At 38.7% G+C, this 25,016-nt stretch overlaps 1 protein-coding gene across 4 annotated transcripts in view; it reads left to right on the forward strand.

The window, feature by feature from the left end:
* The window catches only part of slc23a1 (solute carrier family 23 member 1), a 128,068-nt gene that overhangs the window by 39,494 nt on the left and 63,558 nt on the right, over nt 1-25,016 (forward strand). For 2 of the 4 annotated variants that reach the window (XM_043703707.2, XM_043703706.2), the window contains 3 exons: nt 5,841-5,945; nt 15,768-15,890; nt 19,444-19,601. In XM_043703707.2, coding sequence (XP_043559642.1) covers nt 5,841-5,945; nt 15,768-15,890; nt 19,444-19,601 — 386 coding nt within the window. Of the gene's footprint in view, nt 1-2,217; nt 2,238-2,820; nt 2,921-5,840; nt 5,946-15,767; nt 15,891-19,443; nt 19,602-25,016 lie in introns of those variants that run through there. The other 2 variants (XM_043703709.2, XM_043703708.2) reach the window with 2 other exon arrangements.

The following is a 25,016-nucleotide window of genomic DNA, read 5'->3' on the forward strand; positions in this document are numbered from 1 at the left end:
GTCCAGGACTGTTCTCGACAGCATTTCAGTGAGCTGAAATTGTTTTCAATCATCGTACCTGTAAACAAAAGACACGATCAGGGTTGAAACAGCTCTTTAACGTAATGTTTCTATCGGGACCTTGAGATCCCCTTTGGATAATCGGATAATTGATATTCGGATAATCGGGGTTCCTCTGTACTAAGATTGGAGGACTGTATTGAGAAAGTTGGTCAAGCCAGTTACATCACCAAGTTGGACTTCCTGTGTGGTTACTAGCCAGTATCATTATCAAAGATGGCGAAAGAAATTTCTGTGTTTGTGGGCTATATGAATTCAAAGTGATGGCCTTTGGAATGAAGAACACCCTCACCACATTCAAAAGACTCATGAACAGAGTTGTGACAGGGTTAACAAATTATGCAGTCTATTTGGACGATGTAGTGACCTTTAGTAAGTCCTGGAAAAATCACATAGTATATTTGGCAAAGCTCTTTGAATAACTATGAGAAGCAAAACTGGTAATAAACTGAATGCGTGAAAGCAGAGGTGACGCTTTGGTCATAGAAGGTTGACCCCACGGAATGCAAAGATGAAGGCCATTGAGAAATTTCCATGACCAGCCTCGAAGAAAGAAGTGCTTCGATTCTTGGGACTAAGCAGATTCTATTGGAAGTTTATTCCAACCTTCAGCAGTGTAGAGACACTATTAACCTATTTGCTGAAGAAGAGCACAAAGTTTCGGTAGACAGAACAACACCAGAGGCAATCGACCATTTAAAAACAATATCAACCACTGCACCAGTTTTAGCTACACCAAACTTTTCAAAGCCCATCGATGCTAATGACTTCGGAGTTGGAGCTGTACTGCTACAAGAAAATGAGGATGGGATTGAACTGCCAGTTGGTTACTTTTTGAAGAAATTCAACATCCACTAGAGAAAATACTCCACGATCGAAAAAGAACTATTGAGTTTGGGACTGGCCTTACAGCATTTTAATGTGTATATCGTGAACAATGTTTCGGAGATGGTTGAGTACATGGATCATAATCCTCTTACATTATTGGAATGCCTTAAAGACAAGAATATGGTATTGTAGAGTTGTAGGTAAAATATAAGTTTAAGTGAAAGGAGTTGTAGATAGTAGCTGTTTTAATGTTCTCAGTTGAACTTAAAAAATAAAATTGTTAATTTTTTTTTAAATAGTGGTATTTGGTGATAGTTCTTTGCCACTTGAAATTTAACAGATTACAATGTGAGGTAAGCTTTTCTGTGTGGCTGGCTTAAAATAGCAGAGAGGTTTTACCCCATGTTGTAACAATACATCTTTGTAATGTTTATGGATTTGCACCAGTTTTACTTTTGGAAGAGTCATGGTCAAGGATGCAGCAAGTTACCTGAACATTGTCTGCGTGAGGGAACCTTTTGAAAACAGAGTTCAATGGTCCACCTCCAGGCCTATCCTGCCCCATACACAGGTCACTTCCATGACCTTTCATTTGATATACACCAATATAGAAACAATGGACCTCATAGTAAAAGTTAGATATATAAAGGAAAACCAGTGTCAATCATCTAAACCCTTTGAAAGTTTCAATACTTAAAACCACTTGAGGTTTTCTAAACAAACATTGTGAAATTGAGACCAGAGATTAGATAGTTCTCAACTGAGCTGGTGCACAATTATTTCAAGAGAATAATGGTTTCCTGGGATAGAATGGGAAACTGGAGGGATGTGGATTGATAGTTGGGAGTGCGAGGTGTGGGATATGGAGACTGCTTAGGAATGGAGAGAGTGACAGTGCTTTTTTGTTTTTATTACAGTTGGGACTAAATCAATTTGAGCTCATTTCAACTGTACCCCTCCTCCGTTCACAGCCCCTGTAGCTGCCTCAGAATCTTCCCTTGGGTAAGCTGACCTGACTTTGTCAGACAGCTTCTAACCCCGGCATTAGCGATACCACTTTTTGGAGCCATTATTTCTTTGTCGATATGCAAAGCTGGGAAATTTCCCAACTCCCACTCACCTCAAGGATAAACAGCTGTGTCTATACTTTTATCCCTGGTAAATAAAGGGAAATATGATCACTGAAAATCAGGTGGGTGGTGTGGGAGATCTGTTACTTATTAAATTTGTTCCTATTAAACAGAAAAAATGTGGGCAGATAGGGTGAGAAATCTCCTTATCTCTTTCCACTAAGTTACACGGCTGCAGATGAGGTTAACCTGACTCTGATTTTTATCATGAACTCTTAGGTAAGTGAATGACATAAAGTTGCATTTTTTTCTCCAGCCAGCTAATTATTATGTATTCACTCTGTATCCAATATTCTATGGTAATATCATGACTGAATTCAGTTATGTCATTTTCAGACCTGGTGTTCATCTATGCTTTCAATGTGTTTTAAATTTACTTATTAACATAAGTATTTTTAGTCCATTTTGATTTATTATGTTGACACATGCATACATGCCACAGCTATGGGGTTTTTTGTCTATGTCTCATTCCATATTTTTGACATTCTTCTCATCTTAAGGGAAAGACCAATCTGGATGTCCCACCCACTTTCTTACCCCAGAGCTTTGTGTGTCTTCAAATAAATGAGGCATGACCCCTATTTGGAATGGTGTACAGTCAGCATAAATTGACCAGCTGAAATGCAGTGTTGCATTTATAATATGCTAGTTACTAGTGAGAGCTAAATTGGCGACATCGACTTATTTCCATTTGAGACAGTTAAAATTTCAAGAATTCTAACCCAGACTGAGTTAAAGTTCAAACGTTCAATCAAGAAGTTAATCTTTTACCAGAAGAGCAAAAATGCAGTTTTCAATTCAAAGTAAAAGCCATTAGTGTTAAAAGGCGTTTTACTGTCTCTTGATTCCTTGTGTCAAGAGGCTGTTTTCAACAGCATTCCAGAATGAAAGACATTTTAAAGGTAATATATCTCATCTTTTCAGGTGTGCTTGTTTTAAAGTGCCAGTTTAACAAAGTTTTGTTTTTGTTGAAATAAGTAATGGGTGTCTGCAGAAAATCTATTTTGTTTTAAAATAATGTGATTAAAAAAATCACAAAGGAAACTGCAGGCATGCATGTTGTCTTCTTTTGGTAATTTTGTTCTTTATCACTGAACAGTCTGGTAATTGGAAATCTTATGGCAAAGTAGGTCATGTCTCTTGGATTCCTCCTGCGACCTTTAGGGATAGGACTGTCAATTTCAGAGACAGAAACGTTGCCAGACTTTTTTTTCCCTGAAGTGACTTTATTATTTTTTACTTTGAATATAAAACTAAGAATATGAAGAACATAAGAACCAGGAGCAGGACTAGGCCATCTGGCCTGTTGAGCCTGCTTCGCCATTCAATAAGATCATGGCTGATCTTTTCGTGGATTCAGCTCCACCTACCTGCCTGCTCACCAGAACCCTTAATTCCTTTACTGTTGAAAAATCGATGTATCTTTGCCTTAAAAATGTTTAATGAAGTAGCCTCAACTGCTTCACTGGGCAGAGTTTCCACAGATTCACAACTGTTTGAGTGAAGACTTTCCTCCTCCACTCAGTCCAAAATCTACTCTCCCTTATTTTGAGGTTATGCCCTATAGTTCTAGTTTCACCTGCCAGTGGAAACAATCTCCCAGCTTCTATTCTATCTACTCCCTTCATAATTTTATATGTTTCTATATGATTCTCCCATTCATTCTTCTACATTCCAATGAGTGTAGTCCCAATCTATTCAATCTGTCCTCATAAACCAACCCTCTCAACTCTGGAATCAACCTAATGAATCTCCTCTGCATCCCCTCCAGTTCCAGTAAATCCTTTCTCAAGGAAGGAGTCCACAACTGTACTAAGTACACCAGGGGTGGTCTCACCAGCACCCAATATAGCTGCAGGATGATCTGCCTATTTTTAAACTCCATCCCTCTAGAAATGAAGAATGATATTCCATTTGCTGCTTTAATTACCTGCTGCAACTACAAACCAATTATTTGTGATTCATGCACAAAGACACCCAGGTCCTCTGCACAACAGCCTGCTGCAATTTTTCACAATTTAAATAGTAGTCCATTTTGCTGTTATTTCTACTGAAATGGATTACCTCATGCTTCCCAACATTGTACTCCATTTGTCAGACCCTTGCCCACTCATTTAACCTTTCTATAACCCTCTAGAGAATTTATGTCTTCTGCACACTTTGATATACCACTCATCTTAGTGTCATCTGCAAACTTTGAAGCACTGTCCTTGATCCCCGTCTCTAAGTCATCTATGCAAGTTGTAAACAAGTGAAGTCCCAGCATCAATCTCTGAGGCACACCACTAGCCACTGATTGCCAAAAAGAAAAACACCCATTTATCCCTATTCTTTGCTTTCTGTTAAGTAACCAATCTTGCAACCATGCTAATGCATTACCCATAATGCTATGCACCTTTATTTTATGCATCAGCCTTTAATGTGGCAAATTGTCGAATGCCTTTTGGAAATCCATATATACCACATCCAAAGGTTCCCTGTTGTCTATCACACTCGTAAAGTCTTCAAAGAATTCCAGTAAATTAATTAAACATGACCTGCATGTCATGCTGCATCTGCCTGATAGGACAGCTTCTACACCAATGTCTCAATATTTCTTCCTTAATTATAGATTCAAGCATTTTCCCTAATATAGAAGTTAAGCTATACTGAATTTTTAAGCATGTTTTATTTTGGGGCAACAATATTAAATTTTCTATGCACTGGATCCATATTGTTTATGTCATGAGGGATCACTGTATTCTGGGATCATCTTGAACTTGCAGAACTTGGTTTGAAAGCAACTGAGAAGTGATCAGTATACGTAACAACTTAACATACCTATTCTAAATTTAATTTTTGGGAAGTCTCAATCTTATTATAATTGAGAAATTAAACATTTGCTGTATGCCTTCCTTTGTTAATTTCCCCAAAAATCTGTGAAATTCTTAGGCGACTTGATTAATTGATTATCTTGAGTCTTTTCTTACTAACTGCAAGGTAGGAAAATACCTTCATTAACAGTAATAGCTGACCATCCTGCAATGAAATTAAAGGGAAAGGGCTATTGCACATTATGTTGAGGAAATGAATGCTAGGAATAGGAAGGAAGGCTTCATTTTACAATTGTATGTCCAAGCTTCCCCATTGAGGTCTAACATTAATACTACAGCCAAGTTATGTAAAATAACTGCAATGAAAACAGTGAAAATTCAACTTCTGGAGTTAGATATCTTAAACTTGAAAGGGACTTCTACCACTCCAAGTTTGGTTTTTACAATAGTCTTCAGCTTTGTCAAAAGACCACAATTGGCAGAAGACCAAACTTTTAAGTTTAACTGTACAGGAGACCTAGGTTGATTAGAAGTAGCTAAATTTCTAAGTAGTTAGAAAACAAAACTGCAATCCATTAAAATATTAAGGTGGGAGTTTGATCAGTTTTGCTTTCAAACAATGCTTCCATCAAACCCCTTTTTTACATAATTGCCTACTCTATTTTGATTCATGAGTACAGTTAAATATAAACTACTCAGCATTCCAACCTTTTCAACGGACCACATCTATTTAACTTGTGACGCATTTGTAGAAATGTTTTGATCTATCCAAAATCTGTAATGTCTACTATTGCTGTTGTTGTTGCATGTTTCATTGTAATTTTGTTTGTTTTTTTGATTTGGTAACTTAACAAATTGGGTACTTGCTCATAATACAGAAAAATTGTGAAGAAAATTAATTGCATAGTAGTCACAATTATATTGCATATATAGAAAGCTGTTTTATAACTATAAATTTCTCTTTACAAAATTATATCTAAATCATGATCCAATTTTTTTTTTGATCTAGAATGGAATTCCAAGTCCGGATTACAAAGAAATGTGTGAAATCAGCATAGCTGTTGATGAAAGAGTTCATAACAAGGATGACAGAATTCACGATAAAAGTGACATGGTAAGATATAAACTTAACTGTATTCTGGTGCAACACAGGAGGAGGGCATTTGCTCCATTATTCCCATGCAACTATTTTAAGAGTAATCCAAATGAATCCTTTTCTTAAATTCCCCAATTAAATTTAGAAAGTCCCAATAAAATCTGACTCCACATCCTTTTGATCTTCCAAATTTAACACCTTTCTGGCAGTTAGTTGCTGAATTCTCTTTTTATCCCATCAAGTTTCTTAACAAAAAGCCATAGATTTAAAAATAATTGGTGATCAATCCAATTACCAGAGTGAAATGTCTCCCTAGCATTGAGAGAGAAAATGCTGGAAATACTCAGCAGGTCTAAAGGTAATGAAGCAGTTAACATTTCAGGTCATGATCCTTTATTCATTAGAAATGTTCCATGTATTTGGAAAGGACTCACAGCAAACCAGGGAAAAGGTGGAAGATTTCCTTCCCTAAAGAATTTTAGTGAACTGGATGGGTTTTAAAATCCAGCAGTGATTAGTTTCATAATCACCACAACTAGGGTTAGCTCTGCACTTTGAATTTATTAATGCTTGTATTTTAGATTCCACCAGCTACTATAATAGGATTTAACTCTGTTTTACCAGAACATTAACTGCCAGTATGCCACCATTTTCCTGAATAACATACATCCTTGCTTGGATGTTGCCATCCTGAGATATGAATGGAAGGCTCCAAGTTGTCTTTACATTACAAGATGAAGCAGAAATCTTTCCCACTCTTACTGCCTACCATTAGTATATACTGGAATGATTTACAAGTTAATATGCAACCTGTTTAGCCACATATACCATGATTGTCCATCAAGTCCTGGTTTGAACTTAGAAGTCTGATTTTTTGGCTTTATACCATAATTCTTAATTCTTTTTCAATGCTTAGTCTGAGGTCTGTTTAAGTATCATTGGTAGAAAATAAACCCTTAGAGAGTCTTAACTGAAGAGAAACAAGGTTTGCACGACTCAGTATTGTTTACTTCAAGATAGATATGGGTGCAATTCACATTAACTAATCAAGGAGGCAGAATCAGAAGTTTTTCTCATGACATCATGTAACATTGTCTTTGGGTGGAGAAACAATGTGATAGCATCAGATTAGATGGAGCTAAATCAACTCCAACAATAACTCTTCAATAACCATTACCTTGCCTCCTTGAAGTGCTTGCAAGTTAGGAGAAACTGAAGATGGACTGGAAAATCTCAGTTAACAAGGTTTATGAAAGGAAAGAGAGTAGCTAAGGTGAATGCTAGTCCCTTAGAAGATGAAACTGGAGAGTTAATAGTGGGGTACACTGAAATGGCAGAAATGCTAAATCAGTTTTCATGGTGGCGGACAGCAAAATGTAACTAGTAGGGTGCCACAGGGTTTGGTCCTTGGACTCCAGCTATTTATAATTTATATTAACGAATTGGATACAGGGATAGAAGGCTCTATAGCCAAATTTGTGGACGACACAAAAGTAGGCAGGATAGTAAATTGTAATGAGGAAATAAGAACCTGAAAAATGGATATAGATAGGTTAGGAGAGTGGACCAAAATGTGGCAGGTGGAGTTTAACATGGATACTTGTAAGGTCAAAGTGTTTGGTCGAAAAAATGGGAAGGCGATCTATTATCTAAATGAAGAGAGACTTTGGGGTTCTCCAGTGCAGAGGGGTTTGGATATCCTCATTCATGAGTCACAGAAAACTAGCATGCAGGTACAGAAGATAATAAAAACAAACAAATGGAATGTTGGTTTGTATAGCTAAAGGATTAGAATATAAAGGTAAGGAAGTATTATTACAACTATACGAGGCATTGGTGAGACTGTACGTAGTGCACAGTTTTGGTCCCCTTATTTGAGGAAAGATGTAATGGCATTGAAGGCAGTTCACTAGATTGATCCCAGAGATGAGGGGTTTGTTGTATGAAGAGTGACTGAACAGTTTTGGTTTATACTCTCTGGAATTTAGAAGAATGATGGAAGATCAAATTGAGGTGGACAAGATGATAAAAAGGTATTGTTCAAATAGACATGGAATGGATGCTCTTGTGGGGTACTCTAGGATGAGTAGTCATAGTCTTAGGATAAGGGGCAGCAAATTTAAACCAGAGTTGAGGAGAAACTAGTTCTCCCAAAGGATTGTAAATCTGTGGAATTCGCAACCCCAAAATGTGGTGGATACTGGGACAATGAGTAAGTTTAAGGAGAGGTTAGACAGATTTTTAATTGGTAATGGATTAGATTAGATTCCTTACAGTGTGGAAACAGGCCCTTCGGCCCAACAAGTCCACACGACCCTCTGAAGAGTAACCCACCCAAACCCGTTTCTCTCTGACTAATGCACCTAACACTATGGGCAATTTAGCATGGCCAATTCACCTGACCCGCACATCTTTGGATTGTGGGAGGAAACCCACGCAGACACAGGGAGAACGTGTAAGCTCCACACAGACAGTCACCCAAGGCTGGAATCGAACCTGGGTCCCTGGCACTGTGAGTCAGCAGTGCTAACCACTGAACCATCTTGCCACTGAAGGGGTATGGAGAGAAGGCAGGAAATTGGGGGTGAGGAGCATATCAACCATGATCAAATGGCGGAGCAGACTCAATGGCCTAATTCTGCTCATATCTCTTATGAACGTGTGAAGTTATGAACGTTTTAACAGCTTTGGCAAGGTTCTTGTTGAAACTATTGATTGTAATTGCTTCATGGAGATGAGGGGCCCATCAGGCCTATATTGGGCCAAGCAGCCTCCCAGACCCCAATGCTGTGTCTCCTAATATTGATGGTATTTCTATGTCCTGTCTGTCTAATTTAGCAGCCTTGTTGAGGCCTGAAAATATTGTTTATGAAACTTGTTCAAAGTTGGATTTATACACACATGAAACAGGTGGGATTTGAACCTGGGTCACCTGGCTCAGAGGTGAGGACACTATCACTGAGCCACAGGTACCCTTTATCAGGCCTGTACATTTTAATGTTGAGAATTGCTGCCTGGAAATTAATTGAGTAAGCCATTAATGACAGTAAAGACTGAGCACTTGAGGGAATTTGAGCTAATGACAAATTCACGTTGACTCATGGCTAAAGCAACCTAATAGGCTTTTTTTTTCAATGTAGCCATATCTGAAGTAGTAGGCTGAAGTATGCAAGGAATAAAACTGAAAATGTAAGAAATTCTCACCTGATCCATCAGTTGAAATAAAAATAAACATAATGTTTTCAGACAGTCTTCTCACTCCTGTTTACAAACTGCGAGAAGCTGCAAATTATTTATTTGATTGTAATGACCTTTCACAATCTTTCTGGATTTCTTACTCATGGAACCTCCACAAGTTACAAATGAACCAAAACGTTTTGTATTGTCCCTTGCAAATGAGGAGATAATAAGTCTTCAGAAAGACTGCTAACTGGGGTATAGTTCAGTCACTGTTTCAGTGCAGTATTGTTAGAACGGCGAAGTGCAAGCAGTATCCCACTTTGGATCAGTGCCCATAATAACTGGTTCAGATTGCTTGAGTTGATGGTTGGCTTAACATGTCACCCCACTCTGGTTTACCTCTGGGAGGCAAGATTACTGTAAGATGTACAAGTAGCAAGAGGTCATTTAGCTCACAGAGTCTGCTTCACCATTCAATGAAATCATGAATGATCTAATGATTCTACTTTATCCCCATAACACCTGATTCCCTTACTGATTGAAACAATGACTGGCTCAGCTTTAAATATACATCATGATTCAGCTTTGATAGCCATCTATAGAAAATAATTCTACAGATGTTGTTTTGGAAAATGTAGGGGGTGATGGACTTTCAAGGGAATGTACTACGATCAGCCAAGTTTCTGGTATCAAGACTGGCTCTAATGTAATTAGATTAGATTTAGATTAGATTACATTACAGTGTGGAAACAGGCCCTTCGGCCCAACAAGTCCACACCGACCTGCCGAAGAGTAACCCACCCATACCCTTACATTTACCCCTAACACTACGGGCAATTTAGCATGGCCAATTCACCTGACCTGCACATCTTTGGATTGTGGGAGGAAACAGGAGCACCCGGAGGAAACCCACGCAGACACGGGGAAAACGTGCAAACTCCACACAGTCAGTCGCCTGAGTCGGGAATTGAACCTGGGTCTCTGGCGCTGTGAGGCAGCAGTGTTAACCACTGTGCCACCGTGCCTCCCACTGAGGGGTACATCGGATTCCAAGCGATTGATTGTGATAGGGGACTCTCTAGTCAGGGTCATAGACTCATGTTTCTGCAGCGAGCAGAGAAAAATCAGAATGGTGTGTTGCTTCCCTGGTGCCAGGATCAAGGATGCCTCAGAGAGAGTGCAGAATGTTCTCAAAGGGGAGAGGGACCAGCAGGAAGTCATTGTACATATTGGTACCAACATCATAGGAAAGGAAAAGGATGAGATTCCGAAAGGAGAATATAGAAAGTTAGGCAGGAATTTAAAAAGGAGGTCCTTAAGGGTAGTAATATCTTGATTACTCCCGGTGCTATGAGCTAGTGAGGGTAGGAATAGGAGGATAGAACAGATGAGAGTATGGCTGAAGAGCTGGTGTATAGGAGAAGGATTCACATTTTTGGATCATTGAAAGATTTGAGACTGGTACAGTTGAGAAAAGAAATGAGTCAAACGGACAGGGCAGGTAGTCAAGCACTCAAAGCAGAGAACAAGATAGGACTGGTAAAATAAACTGCATTTATTTCAAAGCTGTAAATGTGTTGCTGGAAAAGGGCAGCAGGTCAGCAGCATCCAAGGAGCTGGAGAATCAACGTTTCGGGCATGAGCCCTTCTTCAGGAATGGCTCATGCCCGAAACGTCGATTCTCCTGCTCCTTGGATGCTGCCTGACCTGCTGCGCTTTTCCAGCAACACACTTTCAGCTCTGATCTCCAGCATCTGCAGTCCTCACTTTCTCCTACTGCATTTATTTCAATACAAGGAGCCTAAAAGGAACGCAGATGAAATCAGGGTATGGTTAGGAATGTGGGACTGGGATATCATAGCAATTACAGAAACATGGCTCAGAGATGGACAGGACTGACAGTTTAATGTTCCAGGATACTAATGCTACAGGAAGGATAGAAAGGGAGGCAAGCGAGGAGGGAGTGTGGTATTTTTGATAAGAGATAGCATTACATCTGTACTGAGGGAGGATGTTCCCAGAAATATATTCAGGGAAGTTATTTGGGTGGAACTGAGAAGTAAGAAAGGGATGATCACTTTACCGGGATTGTATTATAGATCTCCTGATAGTCAGCGGGAAATTGAGAAATAACTTTGTAAGGAGATTTCAGTTATCTCTAAGAATAATAGGATGGTTATGGTAGGGGATTTTAACATTGCAAACATAGATTGAGATTGCCACAGTGTTAAGGGTTTAGATGGAGTGGAATTTACTAACAGTGTACAAGAAAATTTTCTGATCCAGTATGTGCATGTACCTCCTAGAGAAGGTGCAAAACTTGACTTACTCTTGGGAAATAAGGCAGGGCAGGTGACTGAGGTGTCAAAGGGGGAGCACATTGGGGCCACAGTTCTATTGATTTTAAAATAGTGATGGAAAATGATAGACCAGATCTAACAGTTGAAGTTCTAAATTGGAGGAAGGCTAATTTTGACGATGTTAGGCAAAAACTTTCAAAAGCTGATTGGTGGCCGATGTTTGCAGGTAAAAGAACGGCTGGAAAATGGGAAGCCTTCAGAAATGAGATAACGACAGTCCAGAGATGGTATATTCCCATTTGGGTGAAAGGTAAATGTAAGGAATGCTGGATGACTAAAGAAATTGAGTTTTGGTTCAGAAAAAGAAACAAGCATATGTCAGGTATAGACAGGATAGATCGAGTGAATCCTTAAAAGAGTATAAAGGCAACAGGAATATACTTCAGAGGCAAATTAGGAGGGCAAAAAGGGGACATGAGTTAGCTTTGGCAAATAGGATTAAGGAGAATGCAAAGGGTTTTTACAAATATATTAAGGACAAAAGATAACTAGGGAGCAAATAGGGTCCCTCAAAGACCAGCAAGGCAGCCTTTGTGTGGAGCCGCAGGAGATGAGGGAGATACTAAGTGAGTATTTTGCATCAGTGTTTACTGTGGAAAAGAACATGGATGATATAGAATGTAAGGAAATAGATGGTGACATCTTGAAAAATGTCCATATTACAGAGGAGGAAGTGCTGGATGTCTTGAAATGTATAAAGGTGGATAAATCCCCAGGATATGATCAGGTGTACCCTAGAATTCTGTGGGAAGCTAAGGAAGTGATTGCTGGGCCCCTTGCTGAGATATTTGTATCATCAATAGTCACAGATGAGGTGCCAGAAGACTGGAGGTTGGCTGACATGGTGCCACTATTTAAGAAAGGTGGTAAGGTCAAGCCAGGGAACTATAGACCAGTGAGCCCTGATGTCGGCAGTGTGCAAGTTGTTGGAGGGTATCCTGAGGAACAGATGTTACAAGTATTTGGAAAGGCAAGGACTGATTAGGGATAGTCAACATGGCTTTGTGCATGGGAAATCATTGTTGAAATAGCTCAGTTGGGAGAGCGTTAGACTAAAGGACTCTGGTTCAATCCCAGGTTTTGGCAAAAGCAGTATTGCTTACGTGCTCCCTCCTTTGTTTAACTGTGATAGAGGCGAGTGAATCTGACAATCTGGGAAATCATGCCTTACGAACTTGAATGAGTTTTTTGAAAAAGTAACAAAGAGGATTGAGGACAGAGTGGTGGATGTGATCTATATGGACTTTAGTAAGGCGATTGACAAGGCTTCCCATGGGAGACTGGTTAGCAAGGTTCAATCTCATGGAATACAGGGAGAACTAGCCACATGGATGCAGAACTGGCTCGAAAGTAGAAGACAGAGGCTGGTGATGAAAGTTTGTTTTTCAGACTGGAGGCCTGTGACCAGTGGAATGCCACAAGGATCAGTGCAGGGTCCACTACTTTTCATCATTTATATAAATGATTTGGAAGTGAGCATAAAAGATATAGTTAGTAAATTTGCAGATGACACCAAAATTGGAGGTATAGTTGACAGCGAAGAAAGTTACCTCAGATTACAACAGGATCTGGACCAGATCCTGGGCCAATGGGCTGAGGAGTGGCAGATAGAGAATTTAGATAAATATAAGGTGCTGCATTTTGGGAAAGCAAATCTTAGCAGGACTTATATAAGGACCTAGGGAGTATTGCTGAACTAAGAGACCTTGAAGAGCAGGTTCATAGCTACTTGAAAGTAGAGTCATAGGTAGATAGGATAGTGAAGAAGGTGTTTGGTATTCTTTCCTTTATTGGTCAGAGCATTAAGTACAGGAGTTAGGAGGTCGTGTTGCGGCTGTATAGGGCATTGGTTAGGACACTTTTGGAATATTGCATGCAATTCTGGTCTCCTTCCCATCGGAAGGATGTTGTGAAACTAGAAAGGTTTCAGAAAAGATTTACAAGGACATTGCCAGGGTTGGAGGATTTGAGCTATTGGGAGAGGTTGAACAGGCTGGGGCTGTTTTCCTTTGAGTGTGGAAGGCTGAGGGGTGACCTCATAGAGGTTTATAAAATCATGAGTGGCATGGATAGGATAAATAGACAAAGTCTTTTCCCTGGGGTCGGGGACCCCAGGACTAGAGGGCATAGGTTTAGGGTGAGAGGGGAAAGATATAAAAGGGACCTAAGGGGCAACGTTTTCACTTAGAGGATGATGCATGTATGGAATGAGTTGCCAGAGGAAGTGGTGGAACTGGTACAATTGCAACATTTAAAAGGCATCTGGATGCATATATGAATAGGAAGGTTTGAGAGGGATGTGAGCTAAGTGCAGGCAAATGGGACTAGATTAGGTTGGGATATCTGGTCAGCATGGATGAGTTGGACAGAAGGATCTGTTTCTGTGCTGTACATCTTGATGACTCTATGACTACGATGCATTATCCTCAGCGGGGAATATTTTCCTCCTATGTCTACAACGTGAAATACCTTATTCTGTGATTATGCTGTCTGGTCCTGGACTCTTCCACAAGGGGAAACAATTCTCCTGCATTCACCCTGTCATGTCTCAGAATCTTGTAATTTTGTGAAGTCATCTTTCATTCTTCTACATTCTAACGAGCACAAGCTCAACCTCTTTTCATTCGACAGTTCCTCCATATCAGGTTAGCCTCATTAACCATTTCTGGACTATCTCTAATGTTAGGGTATCTCTTCTTAGATAAGGGGCATAAAATGTTCAGTTTCCAGCTGAGGTTTGATTAGTCCTTTGTATAGTTTAAGCAAGACTTCCCTACTTTTATGTTCCACTCCATTTGTCTTCTCCATTACCTACAGAACCAAGATGCTAGCTTTCTGCAATTCATGCGCAAGGACTCTCAAATCCTTCTGCTGTAGATTTCTGCAGTCTTTTTCAATTCAAGTAATATTCAGCTCCTCTTTCCTTCTGTCAAAGCACATAATTTTATGTTGTTTCACATGATATTCTATCTGCTAAATTTTTACACATGCTTTATCTGTCTATATCCTTCTGCAGATTGTCAGCCAGAGCATATGCCTCTCTGTGTATTTTTCTGTCATCTGCAAACTTGGCTATTGTACATTTCATTTTCCTCATACAAACTATTAATATATATTTTCAATAACGGTGGCCGAATGCTGATCCTTGTGGCACAGCACTAGTTATAGGCTGCCATCTTGAAAATGCCCCTCCCCTTATCACAGCTCTCCGTTTTCTATTAGTTGGCCAATCCTCTTTCTATGTGAGTATATTACATCCAATACCATGGACATCTTTTTATCCTATTAAGTAGCTTAATGTGTCAAACCTTTATTGAATGCCTTCTGTATAGCTAAATGTATCACATGCACTATTACTCTTTTACTGTCCTGCTTGTTTCCTCCACAAAGAATTCTCAAAAATTTATTAGGCATGATATTTCTTTCATGATGCAATACTGGTTCTGATTGATCATATTACGTATTTCCAAATGTTTTGTTATTGCAACCTTTATTTTATTTTAAAATCTAACATTTTCCCAACAACTGAGGTAATGCTAATTGGCCTAGATTTAGCTGCTTTTAGACCACTTCCCTTTATGAATAAGTATTTATGTTGGAAGTTTTCCAACCATCTGGGATTCTTCCAGAATCTAAGGATTCTCAGAAGATTTATTACCCCATGTGTCTACTATCTCTGAAATTTTTTTAAAATTATTATCCTAGGATGCAAGACAACAGGTCCAGGGAAGCTTTGGTCTTTAGCCTCACTAGTTTCCCTAGTATTTCTTTGCTAGTGATAGATATTGTATTTTTTATATATTTTTTCTCCTCCTTTTTGTCATTGATTATTTAATATGTTTGGAATGCTGTTGGTGTCTCCTAAGATGAAGACTGATGTAAAATATTCATTCAACTTCCCGAGCATTTCTTGCTTCCTCATTCTCATGTCCTCAGCCTTGTTCTCTGAGGGGCCCAAGATATTAGTTGCATATTTGCTGATATATCCACTCATCCCAGTTGAATAACCGCCTAACTTTTAGCATTTTGGCTCTGATTTGAAAAATGCTGGCGAGGCTTAGAATCATAATCCTGCAATAAGATGCTCATTCAGGAAGGGTGGAGCAAATGAAATGTTACATCAGTCAAATTACATTTTTAACATATCCTATGTAAGAATTTTTAAAAATGCAACTTACTTTAATATTACAGCTCTTAACAAGTTTCATATCTAGTCATGCTATAATGCTTTACTATCAATTATGACTTTACAATAACATGGTTTCGACTGACAGGATATTACATTATTATTGTTTCTCAGGACTCTGCAGCTAAAGTAAATGATCCAGTGCAATCCACTCTTCCTAAAAGTAACAGTTTTGATATGATCTACAAAATAGAGGACGTTCCTCCCTGGTACCTTTGCATTTTGCTTGGATTTCAGGTATTTGCTGTTTTACTTGCATGTGTGACATTTTTTATTACGAATACTTAATCACATTACAACTTTATAAGAGTAGTTGCTAAACAAAATACTTACTCTGTATAAGAAGCACAATGAGTCATTTTACACAAAAACAGAAATTGCTGGAGAAATTCAGCAGGCTTGGCAATATCTAGGAAAGAAAGCAGAATCAATATTTTGGGTCCAGAGACTCAAATCCATTTTATGTATGGATCTTTGTTTTAGATGCTTCCTATGGGCCCTGTACGCTTGTTTTAGAATATCCATTTTTTTTGTCAGTGGAGCGGCACTCCATATGATTTGTGCTGTTACAATCTTATGAAAATTTCAGCAGGAGTTTTTATTTTGTTTAAAGCTACATAAGCTGCATTTGGCTTTTCAGTCACATTAGACTTCTTTGAATTTTCTCCAGCTTATTTTGTTGCCTGATATTTTTATCCTGAAATAGCTATGCTTTATTCCTTTCATTGAAGAATTCCTAAATGCTTACAGAATTAAGCTATTTTCTCCTGTGGATGTTATATCGCTAGAATCATCTGTCTGCAAGGAAAGGAAATGGAAGCGATTCTGCCCTGATACAGAAACCATTAAAAATCTTAGATTTCTGAGGTTCTGATGTTGCAAGCCAATACAAACACATTGCCCTGTCGAGCAGGAGTTTAAGGAATAATGTGAATTCAATACCTTTGTCACTTCGAGCAAACCCTTGGGAATAGATGGTGATTTGAGGTGAGCTGTCATATCAAGAGGGATATTGGAAGCAAATTAATTTAGCCTTGTCTATTTATACATTTAGCATGGTACTGAGAGATTTGGTAGCCTGCTCTCCTTTCAGTTGAACATATGTTATATTACTGTTGCAAGAAGACAATATTGTCAACATGATATCCACTGGCAGCTGTCACATCTTTACTTGAATCATCATCCTTAGTCTTTTAAGGGAAGCATTGTGAAAATTCATGGGTATTTTTGTGAATTATTTTAGCTTGCATCTCAATTACTTTCATTACTGCTTTCTTACAATTGTGTGAGAAGGAGTGAAATTGCTCCTGTCTTCACAAACTCCCTGGTTACATACAACAATGATCAATGGACTGAATCTTGCATGATTATGCCTAAGTGGGATTTGCATCTTTTTTTTGGGAAGGGGCGTGGAATTTATTCACCATGTAGCTAACTAAGTTTTCTTGCTGCATGCAGCAAGAATTAATATAGACCTGGCATCTTCGGCTGAGAGGACAAAGTGCCACACACAATCAATAAAAGGCAGGGATGCTGTGAGCATCCAGATAGATTCAATTGGTAGTGGTATGACAGCAAATGGAGAACTGAGATGCAACTTGGTCCAGTCCATTAGCTATGTGCATGGCCTTGAGCATGCAATGTCCTTGCTGCGGCATTGCAGGCAGTCCCTGGTTCTGAACGAGTTCTATTCTTGAGTCTGTATGCAAGTCAGAACACAATCAGGACAATGTAAAATAACTATTTGTAGGCACAGGAAGTGTTTGCAACTCAGATCTGTAAAATTACATTCCTGTATATGATTTTATTCATAAGTCAGATATGAGTACATTGGGGACCCCCACTAGTTACCATTCTAGCACCGAAGTGCAAAAGTGCATTGTACATGGCTCGGTTTTGTGCCATGAAGTTTCTTGGAAGCTGTCACAGGTCAGATGCCAATGACTGTGGATATGGATTACATGTGCCTGGTAACCATGGATGGTGCCTTGAAGTGTTGGTGCCTGCTCTCCAACATGGAGGTTGTTCAGAGCACTTGGCATGCTGAAGTCGCCAGCTACCCGCTCTGGTTTCTGCCAAGATTTCTCAATGTCTTGCTTTTTTGGCACATTTGGTAAGGTGAGTAGCTGAATATTAATGAGGCTAATTGAGTCATGAAGGCATTTAACAACCTGTAATCCAACTTGTTAGGCAACTCATCATTGCTTGGTGAGCAACTCGCCATGCCACTCGTCAAAAGTATAAAAAATGACATGAGAGTCACAATGTCAAGAGAGGCCTTATCACAATTCTTGTGTTGTTCTGCCATAAATCTCATTATATTTCACACTAATTAAACTCTATAAAATTCCTCCCAATATTCCTTTTATAGCATGCAGCCAGACTATTCCCCAATTAAAATGTAGTTAACTTTTTAAAGTCAGAATGATGAGCCAATTAAGAGGTTTTCTTGTGAGAAAGCACCATTTTAAAACCGACTGGTAGAAATAATAAAGTTGTGACAGCAAGCAAAGACAAAATGAGTTAGTGTCCAGTATAAAAAGAAAGATGAAAGGAGTATACAGTTTAAGGTCTTGAAGTATTTGTGAGGTATAGGGTTTTAGCCTGAGACCATGGTTGTTTGATTGATACCTTTAAATCATCAGGAACCATGAATATTGCAGGTATCCTTTTTTTAATCCTCTGTTCTGATGTTTCTCTCCCATCAGTGCAGTCACCAGATGCTTTTCCTGCTTGAAGTAGAAGAACTGATTCTCACTCTCTTGCTGGGTCTAGGGTCGAAAATCCATCACTCCTTTCTACTACAGGCATTTGTTTTAAATACAAGTTTGTTTTTCCATCCTATCTGTGGAATTTTGTTTATGTTTGCTAATTATATACAAAGTTTAGACTTCAATATGTGAAAATTCCCATTAAGGTATAATTGTAAATGTTCAAACAGTCATTTTGAGCCTTGAGTTAAGCTATTACAGACTTAATCTTACAAACATATGCTGAGAGAAATTCTTTGCAAACTCTACCAAGATTTCTGCTTATACAGTCTGAAGGCCAATTTATGATCTTAGTTCCCATATTTCATTCAATGTCTTTACAGTTCTCTTGTCATTGATCACCTTAACACTTATATCAGACATTCTTATCAATATTTCCTATGCATGCTTTGAATATATCTTTCTTCTCATTCGTGTGAGACGTCTGTTGTCACCATGAAGCTAATGATCTCTCCTTATTCGCTTGTCATCCTAAGACTGCTAATTCATGCTGTCATAGTCATTCAACTTGCATTCTTAGCCATTCCATTGGGAACCTAGCTGCACATGCCACCATGCCTATGATATTAGCTACATTGCCCATCATGATTAAACAAAATGCTCATAGCTTTTGAATAGACAAATGTAGTCATCTGTATGTATGTATTTTAAATGTCAATCTTAAGCCAGTCTCTCACTTAAGCATAAATCAAAATGGGACAATGAAGACTTTTGATGAGGTGAATTGTCTTACAATAAAAATATTCATTTCAGTTCACATAGTTTTATTTACTTTATGTTAGTTTCATTAAACTTTTCGTATGATTCGGTGATTATTGTGGCCATTTTAAGTCAATGTTTTGTCCCTTTTAAAATATTTCTGTCTATGGAAGTCCTAATTGCTAAAATCAGACAATGGTATTTGAAAATCAATAGACAATATATCAACACGATGATGACAATCTGAAGTAATTTTGTTTGTTCAATCACCTGGGTGAAACATAAATGAAGCTAATTTTTTTTTAATTTTGGCTTTCCAGCACTATTTAACTTGTTTTAGTGGGACCATAGCTGTACCTTTCCTTCTGGCTGAAGCACTCTGTGTTGCAAAAGATCAGCACACAGTCAGTCAGCTGATCGGTACCATCTTCACATGTGTAGGAATTACAACTCTTATTCAGACAACACTCGGATGCAGGTTTGTAACATTCATAAATATACATATAATGTAATATCTTTGTTTGTTTTAAAATCTCAATGTTTGTACTCTACTATCTTTTAATTTATAAAATTGGAGAAAATTAATGAAAGAATACATTATCGAAAGAATACAAGAATACATGTGGGTGTTATCTGTCTGGACTTCCAAAAGGCCTTTGATAAGGTGTCTCATGGGAGGCTGCTGAGTAAGGCAAGGGTTCATGGTGTTCGAGGTGAGCTACTGGCTTGGATTGGGGATTGGCTGTCTGACAGAAGGCGGAGAGTTGGGATAAAAGGTTCTTTTTCGGAATGGCAGCTGGTGACAAGTGGGGTCCTGCAGGGTTCAGTGTTGGGGCCGCAGCTGTTCACTTTATATATTAATGATCTGGATGAAGGGACTGGGGGTATTCTGGTGAAGTTCACCGGTGATATGAAGTTAGGCGGACAGACAGGTAGTACTGAGGAGGTGGGTAGGCTGCAGAAATATTTAGACAGTTTAGGAGACTGGTCCTGGAAATGACTGATGAAGTTCAACATAAGCTAGTGTGAGGTGTTGCACTTTGGAAAAAGAATACTGGCATGGACTATTTTTAAACAGTGAGAAAATTCATAAAGCCAAAGTACAAATGGGATCTGGGAGCACTATTCCAGGATTCACTCTAAAGGTTGATTTGCAGGTTGACACCGTGATTAAGAAAGCAAATGTAATGTCTTTTATCTCGAGGGTTGGGATATAAAAGCAGACATGTGCTTATGAGATTTTATAAAACTCCAGTTAGGCCCCATTTAGAATACTGTGTCCAATTTTGGGCCCCACGCCTCAGGAAGGACATACTGGCACCGGAGTTGTCCAGTGGAGATTCACACAGATGATCCTTGGAACAGTAGGCTTTAACATATGATGATCAGCTGCTGGTCCTGGGATTGTATTCATTAGAATTTAGAAGGTTAAGTGGAGATCTAAAAGAATCTTACAAGATAATGCATGGCTTAGAAAGGATGGATGCTGAGATGTTGTTTCCATTTGGCAGGGAGAGTAGAACCTGTGGGTATATCCCTAAAATTAGAGGGGGTCAATTTAGAATGGAAATGAGGAGACATTTCTTCAGCCTGAGAGTGGTGGGCTGTTGGAATTCATTACCATGGAGCGCAGTGGAGGCTGGGATGATTGGTGTCTTCAAGGCAGAGATTGATATATTCTTGATCTCGTAAGGAATTAAGGACTACGGGGAGAGTGCGGATAAGTGGAATTGAACTGCCCATCAGCCATGATTTAATGGTGGAGTAGACCCGATGGACCAAATGGCCTTGCTTATACTCCTATGGCTTATGGTCTTATGATCTTATGGTCTTATTTTTAGCAGATATTTAAGCAATAATACACTTGGATTCTTAATGATCATTTTAATTATGAGACACAGGTTTTGCGATGTTATTGGAGTTGTTTTTCATTAATAACCACACAGCAACACTATATTTTATTCTTCTATTTGTTTGATAATTCGGTGAGCTGCTTCCAGGGCAACAGTTTACTGTTGCAGAATCTAGTCATTCTTTTTAGAATCTTCTGCCTGACAAATCTTATAAGAATAAGTTTGCATTCATGTTAGAATTCCGGATATCCGACAGTATTGTATAAACAAAACATTACTCTTCAATTGTAGTCAGTACTTCTTTGTTGACAGGAAACTTATGATTTCCTGGTCACTGTTCTTTCCTTTTAATTCGAAGTACTAAAAGTCAATTGGGCATCCATTTGTTGTTTACGTATGCCTACATCCCCAGTTTGGACAGTTGTGTTACAATTCCAGAGGATACCATCAAATTTAAGTCATGATTTGGCTGTAGATCAGTCACATTTTTTAAGTCTACGAAGTATGAAAACGCACAAAATCTGAAGAGAATAAAGGCCCAAGATTCTAAGGTTTTGAGCAAACAGTGAGAAGTTCTGTATTAATGTTCTAAATTTACAATATACATGAAATTTATTTCCAATATCCAGAATATGCCTAAGGTAAAACCTGTAACAGACACTTTTGTGATTCAGCACTTCAGAGCATATCAAGTAGCAAACACAGTCAAATGGATCCCAAGGATTGCTCAGCAACCCCTACCCCCAAATCAAACATTAATGACATTATTCAGAGATGCCGGTGTTGGACTGGGGTGTACAAAGTTAAAAATCACACAACACCAGGTTATAGTCCAACAGATTTAATTGGAAGCACACTAGCTTTCGGAGCGACGCTCTTCATCAGGTGATTGTCATTAATGACATTGTATCATTTAATCTCATTCAAAACTTATCTTTTCAAAAATCTACCTTTTCTCTTTCTTAAATCCAGTATTTTCGATATTTAAAATTCCCTGACACCACTATAATTACTTACCTCATTTTAATTCTATTGAATATTTAAGTGCAACCCATTATTTAGACTGTAGCTTTGTTTTCCTTTGTGTCTTCATATGGTATCTGACCATCAAATTGCAGGCATCAGACAAAAAGAAAAAGCACTTCACCAGTTTCCTCATTTCCCCTTCTCCACCTCACCCCAGTTCCAACTTCACCAGTTTCCTCATTTCCCCTTCCCCCACCTCACCCCAGTTCCGACCTTCCAGCTAAGCACCGTCCCCATGACCTGTCCTACCTGCCTGTCTTCCTTTCCACCTATCCACTCCACCCTCCTCTCTGACTTATCACCTTCATCCCCACCCCCATTCACCCATTGTACTCTTTGCTACTTTCTCCCGCCCTCCTCTCTGACCTATCACCTCCATCCCCACCCCCATTCATCTATTGTACTCTATGCTACTTTCTCCCCACCCCCACCCACCTCTCATTTATCTCTCCATCCTGGAGGCTTCCTGCCTCTATTCCTGATGAAGGGCTTTTGCCTGAAATGTTGATTTTCCTGGTCCTCGAATGCTGCCTGACCTGCTGTGCTTTTCCAGCACCACTCTAATCTAGACTCTGGTTTCCAGTATCTGCACTCCTTGTTTTTACCTAAAAAGAAAAAGCAGTTATATACCTATAAATACAAAACACAGAAGAGTGTTTCGTGAAACAGTATACTTTAGGATTTGTTTTCTCAGTCGTTGCTTGACCAGTGGAAATATTAATGTCAGCTGAGCTGAGTCAGCAATTGCAGCAATTCCCCTCGAGGTGAAGGAAGAAAGGGCAAGAAAAAGAAAGGTCTGCATTTATATTGCTTTTCATGCTCCAAGTGCAGCATTTTTGTTATTAAGCTGTCATTACTAATTATATCCATCTCGTAGGAAAGGGTAGCCTGTATTTGCTCCCATGTTGTTATTGTGATAGCTTAGGCACCTCAAAGTTTGCAGATGTTAAGAGAAATTAAGGCTTTAAGCACTACACTGCATCTGAAAGAACTGATATATCTGCAGTACCCAAATTAGAATCCTTTTTTTCTTATCATTAGTTATGATATCTGCATACCAAAAATCATCCTGTAGGCCTAACACTAACCCACCATCAAAAAAATAATAATTTATCTTGTCCCTGGAACTTCTACTTTTCAGATAGTTGCAGATTAAACAGATCTGTTCATAATATTTTATTTTAGATGAAATCTCCTCCTCTGACTGCTTCAGCAAATTGATTAAAACGGGCTTTCTCAAGGCATGTAGGAAACTTTTGGAATCCTGATTTACAGCTTCCCTGTGGGTGGCATGGTGGCTCACAATGCCAGGGACCCAGGTTCGATTCCCACCTTGGGAAATTGTCTGTGTGGAGTTTGCACATTCTCCCTATGTCTGTGTGAGTTTCTTCCTACAATCCAAAGATGTGCAGGTCAGGTGAATTGGCCATGCTAAATTGCCCATGGTGTTAGGTATTAGTCAGGGGTAAATGTAGGGGAATGGGTCTGGATGGGTTACTCTTCCAAGGGTCGGTGTGGAATTGTTGGGCTGAGGGGCCTGTTTTCACACTGTAGAGAATCTAATCTGAATTTATTGTTTCTCCTACGGCCAGTGATTCAGATAAATTAAAATTCAGCCCAAACCCATCTCATTAGCACTTACATTCTTTCTTACAGTTCAAACTTGCAGTATTTTTTCATAATATTTTTGTGGTACTTAAGATTGACTTTTGTAGGCCCTAAACTTTAAAGTAATATTGAGCTTAGTTGCCAAGAATAGTAGCATTATGTTGATACCCATACAACAGCAGTGTAGCTATGATTTGTGCTCTAGTACAATGAGTTTTATATAAGAAGACAAAAAGCCTCATTGGTACTTAAAATTTTATTTCATTTAACACCAGATTATACAAACTACACAAAACAATGCAGAATCAGGTTTTTATCGAGACTTTGCAGTAGTGGGAGTACATTGGGCTTTACTGAAATATTACACATTTCAATATGAACATTTTTGGTTTGTGATCCCACTTGTATTCTCAATGGGATCTCAACACAATCCTCATTCCTGTGCGTGCACAATAAATATTGGTTCATTTCCAACTATTATACTATTCCACCATTACTGTATACATCTCAAGCATGCTATCACTGAATCATAATATACCTACCATACATAAAATGACAGAATAACAACATGGGTGCTAACATATGTACATTTAATGTTTGATTATTTTCTAGCCATTCTGCCATATTGATCACACAACCTTTTTAAGTTGCTTGGTTGTACTAACCTCTCAAATATTTTAAGAATCATTTTACTATAATCGATACAACTAACCCAATTAACATCTTCCAGTCAGAGATGTGGATGTTTGAATTTCACCTTTCCTCCAGCCTCTTAATCTGAGAATGTCCATGCTATCAGCTCATTTGCACAATATATTCCAAGCTCAGCAACAAGTTGTTACAGTTCATTACACAGAATTTAATTAGGCCCATGGGATCAGAATCTCAGAATTGTTATGATGCAGATGGAGGCTATTCTACACATGTCTTCACAGATTCTGAGTATTCAAACTTCGTGTCAGTCTCTTGCTTTTTAGCTAAAACAAAGTTGCTGTTTAAATAATCATCCAATCAACTCTAGATTGCCTCAAATGAACTTGCCTCAATACTTACAAGTCATTCATTCTGTACCCTAATTACTTGATGTGTGTGGGGGGAAAAAACTTTTTCTCACCTCACATTTGCTTTTTATTTCCGCAAAACACTTCAAGAACAAAGGGGCATGGTTTTAATCTGTTCATGTTACGAACAATTTCTCCCTAGCAATTCTGACCAGACCTTTTATGATTTTGAGATTTTCCATCAACTCTCCTTTTAGCTTTCCACTCTCCAAGGAAATTAGTCTCAACTTCTCCAATCTATCCTCATAACTGAAATATCTCATCCTTAGAACCATTCTAATAACATTCTTTTGCACTTTCTTCAATGCATTCATATCCTTCTTATAGTGTGGTGCCTGGAACTGG

Source organism: Chiloscyllium plagiosum, unplaced genomic scaffold, assembly GCF_037043375.1.
Source record: "Chiloscyllium plagiosum isolate Xiang-an unplaced genomic scaffold, Cpla_swu_hap1 HiC_scaffold_16, whole genome shotgun sequence".
In the NCBI taxonomy this organism is placed as follows: domain Eukaryota; kingdom Metazoa; phylum Chordata; class Chondrichthyes; order Orectolobiformes; family Hemiscylliidae; genus Chiloscyllium; species Chiloscyllium plagiosum.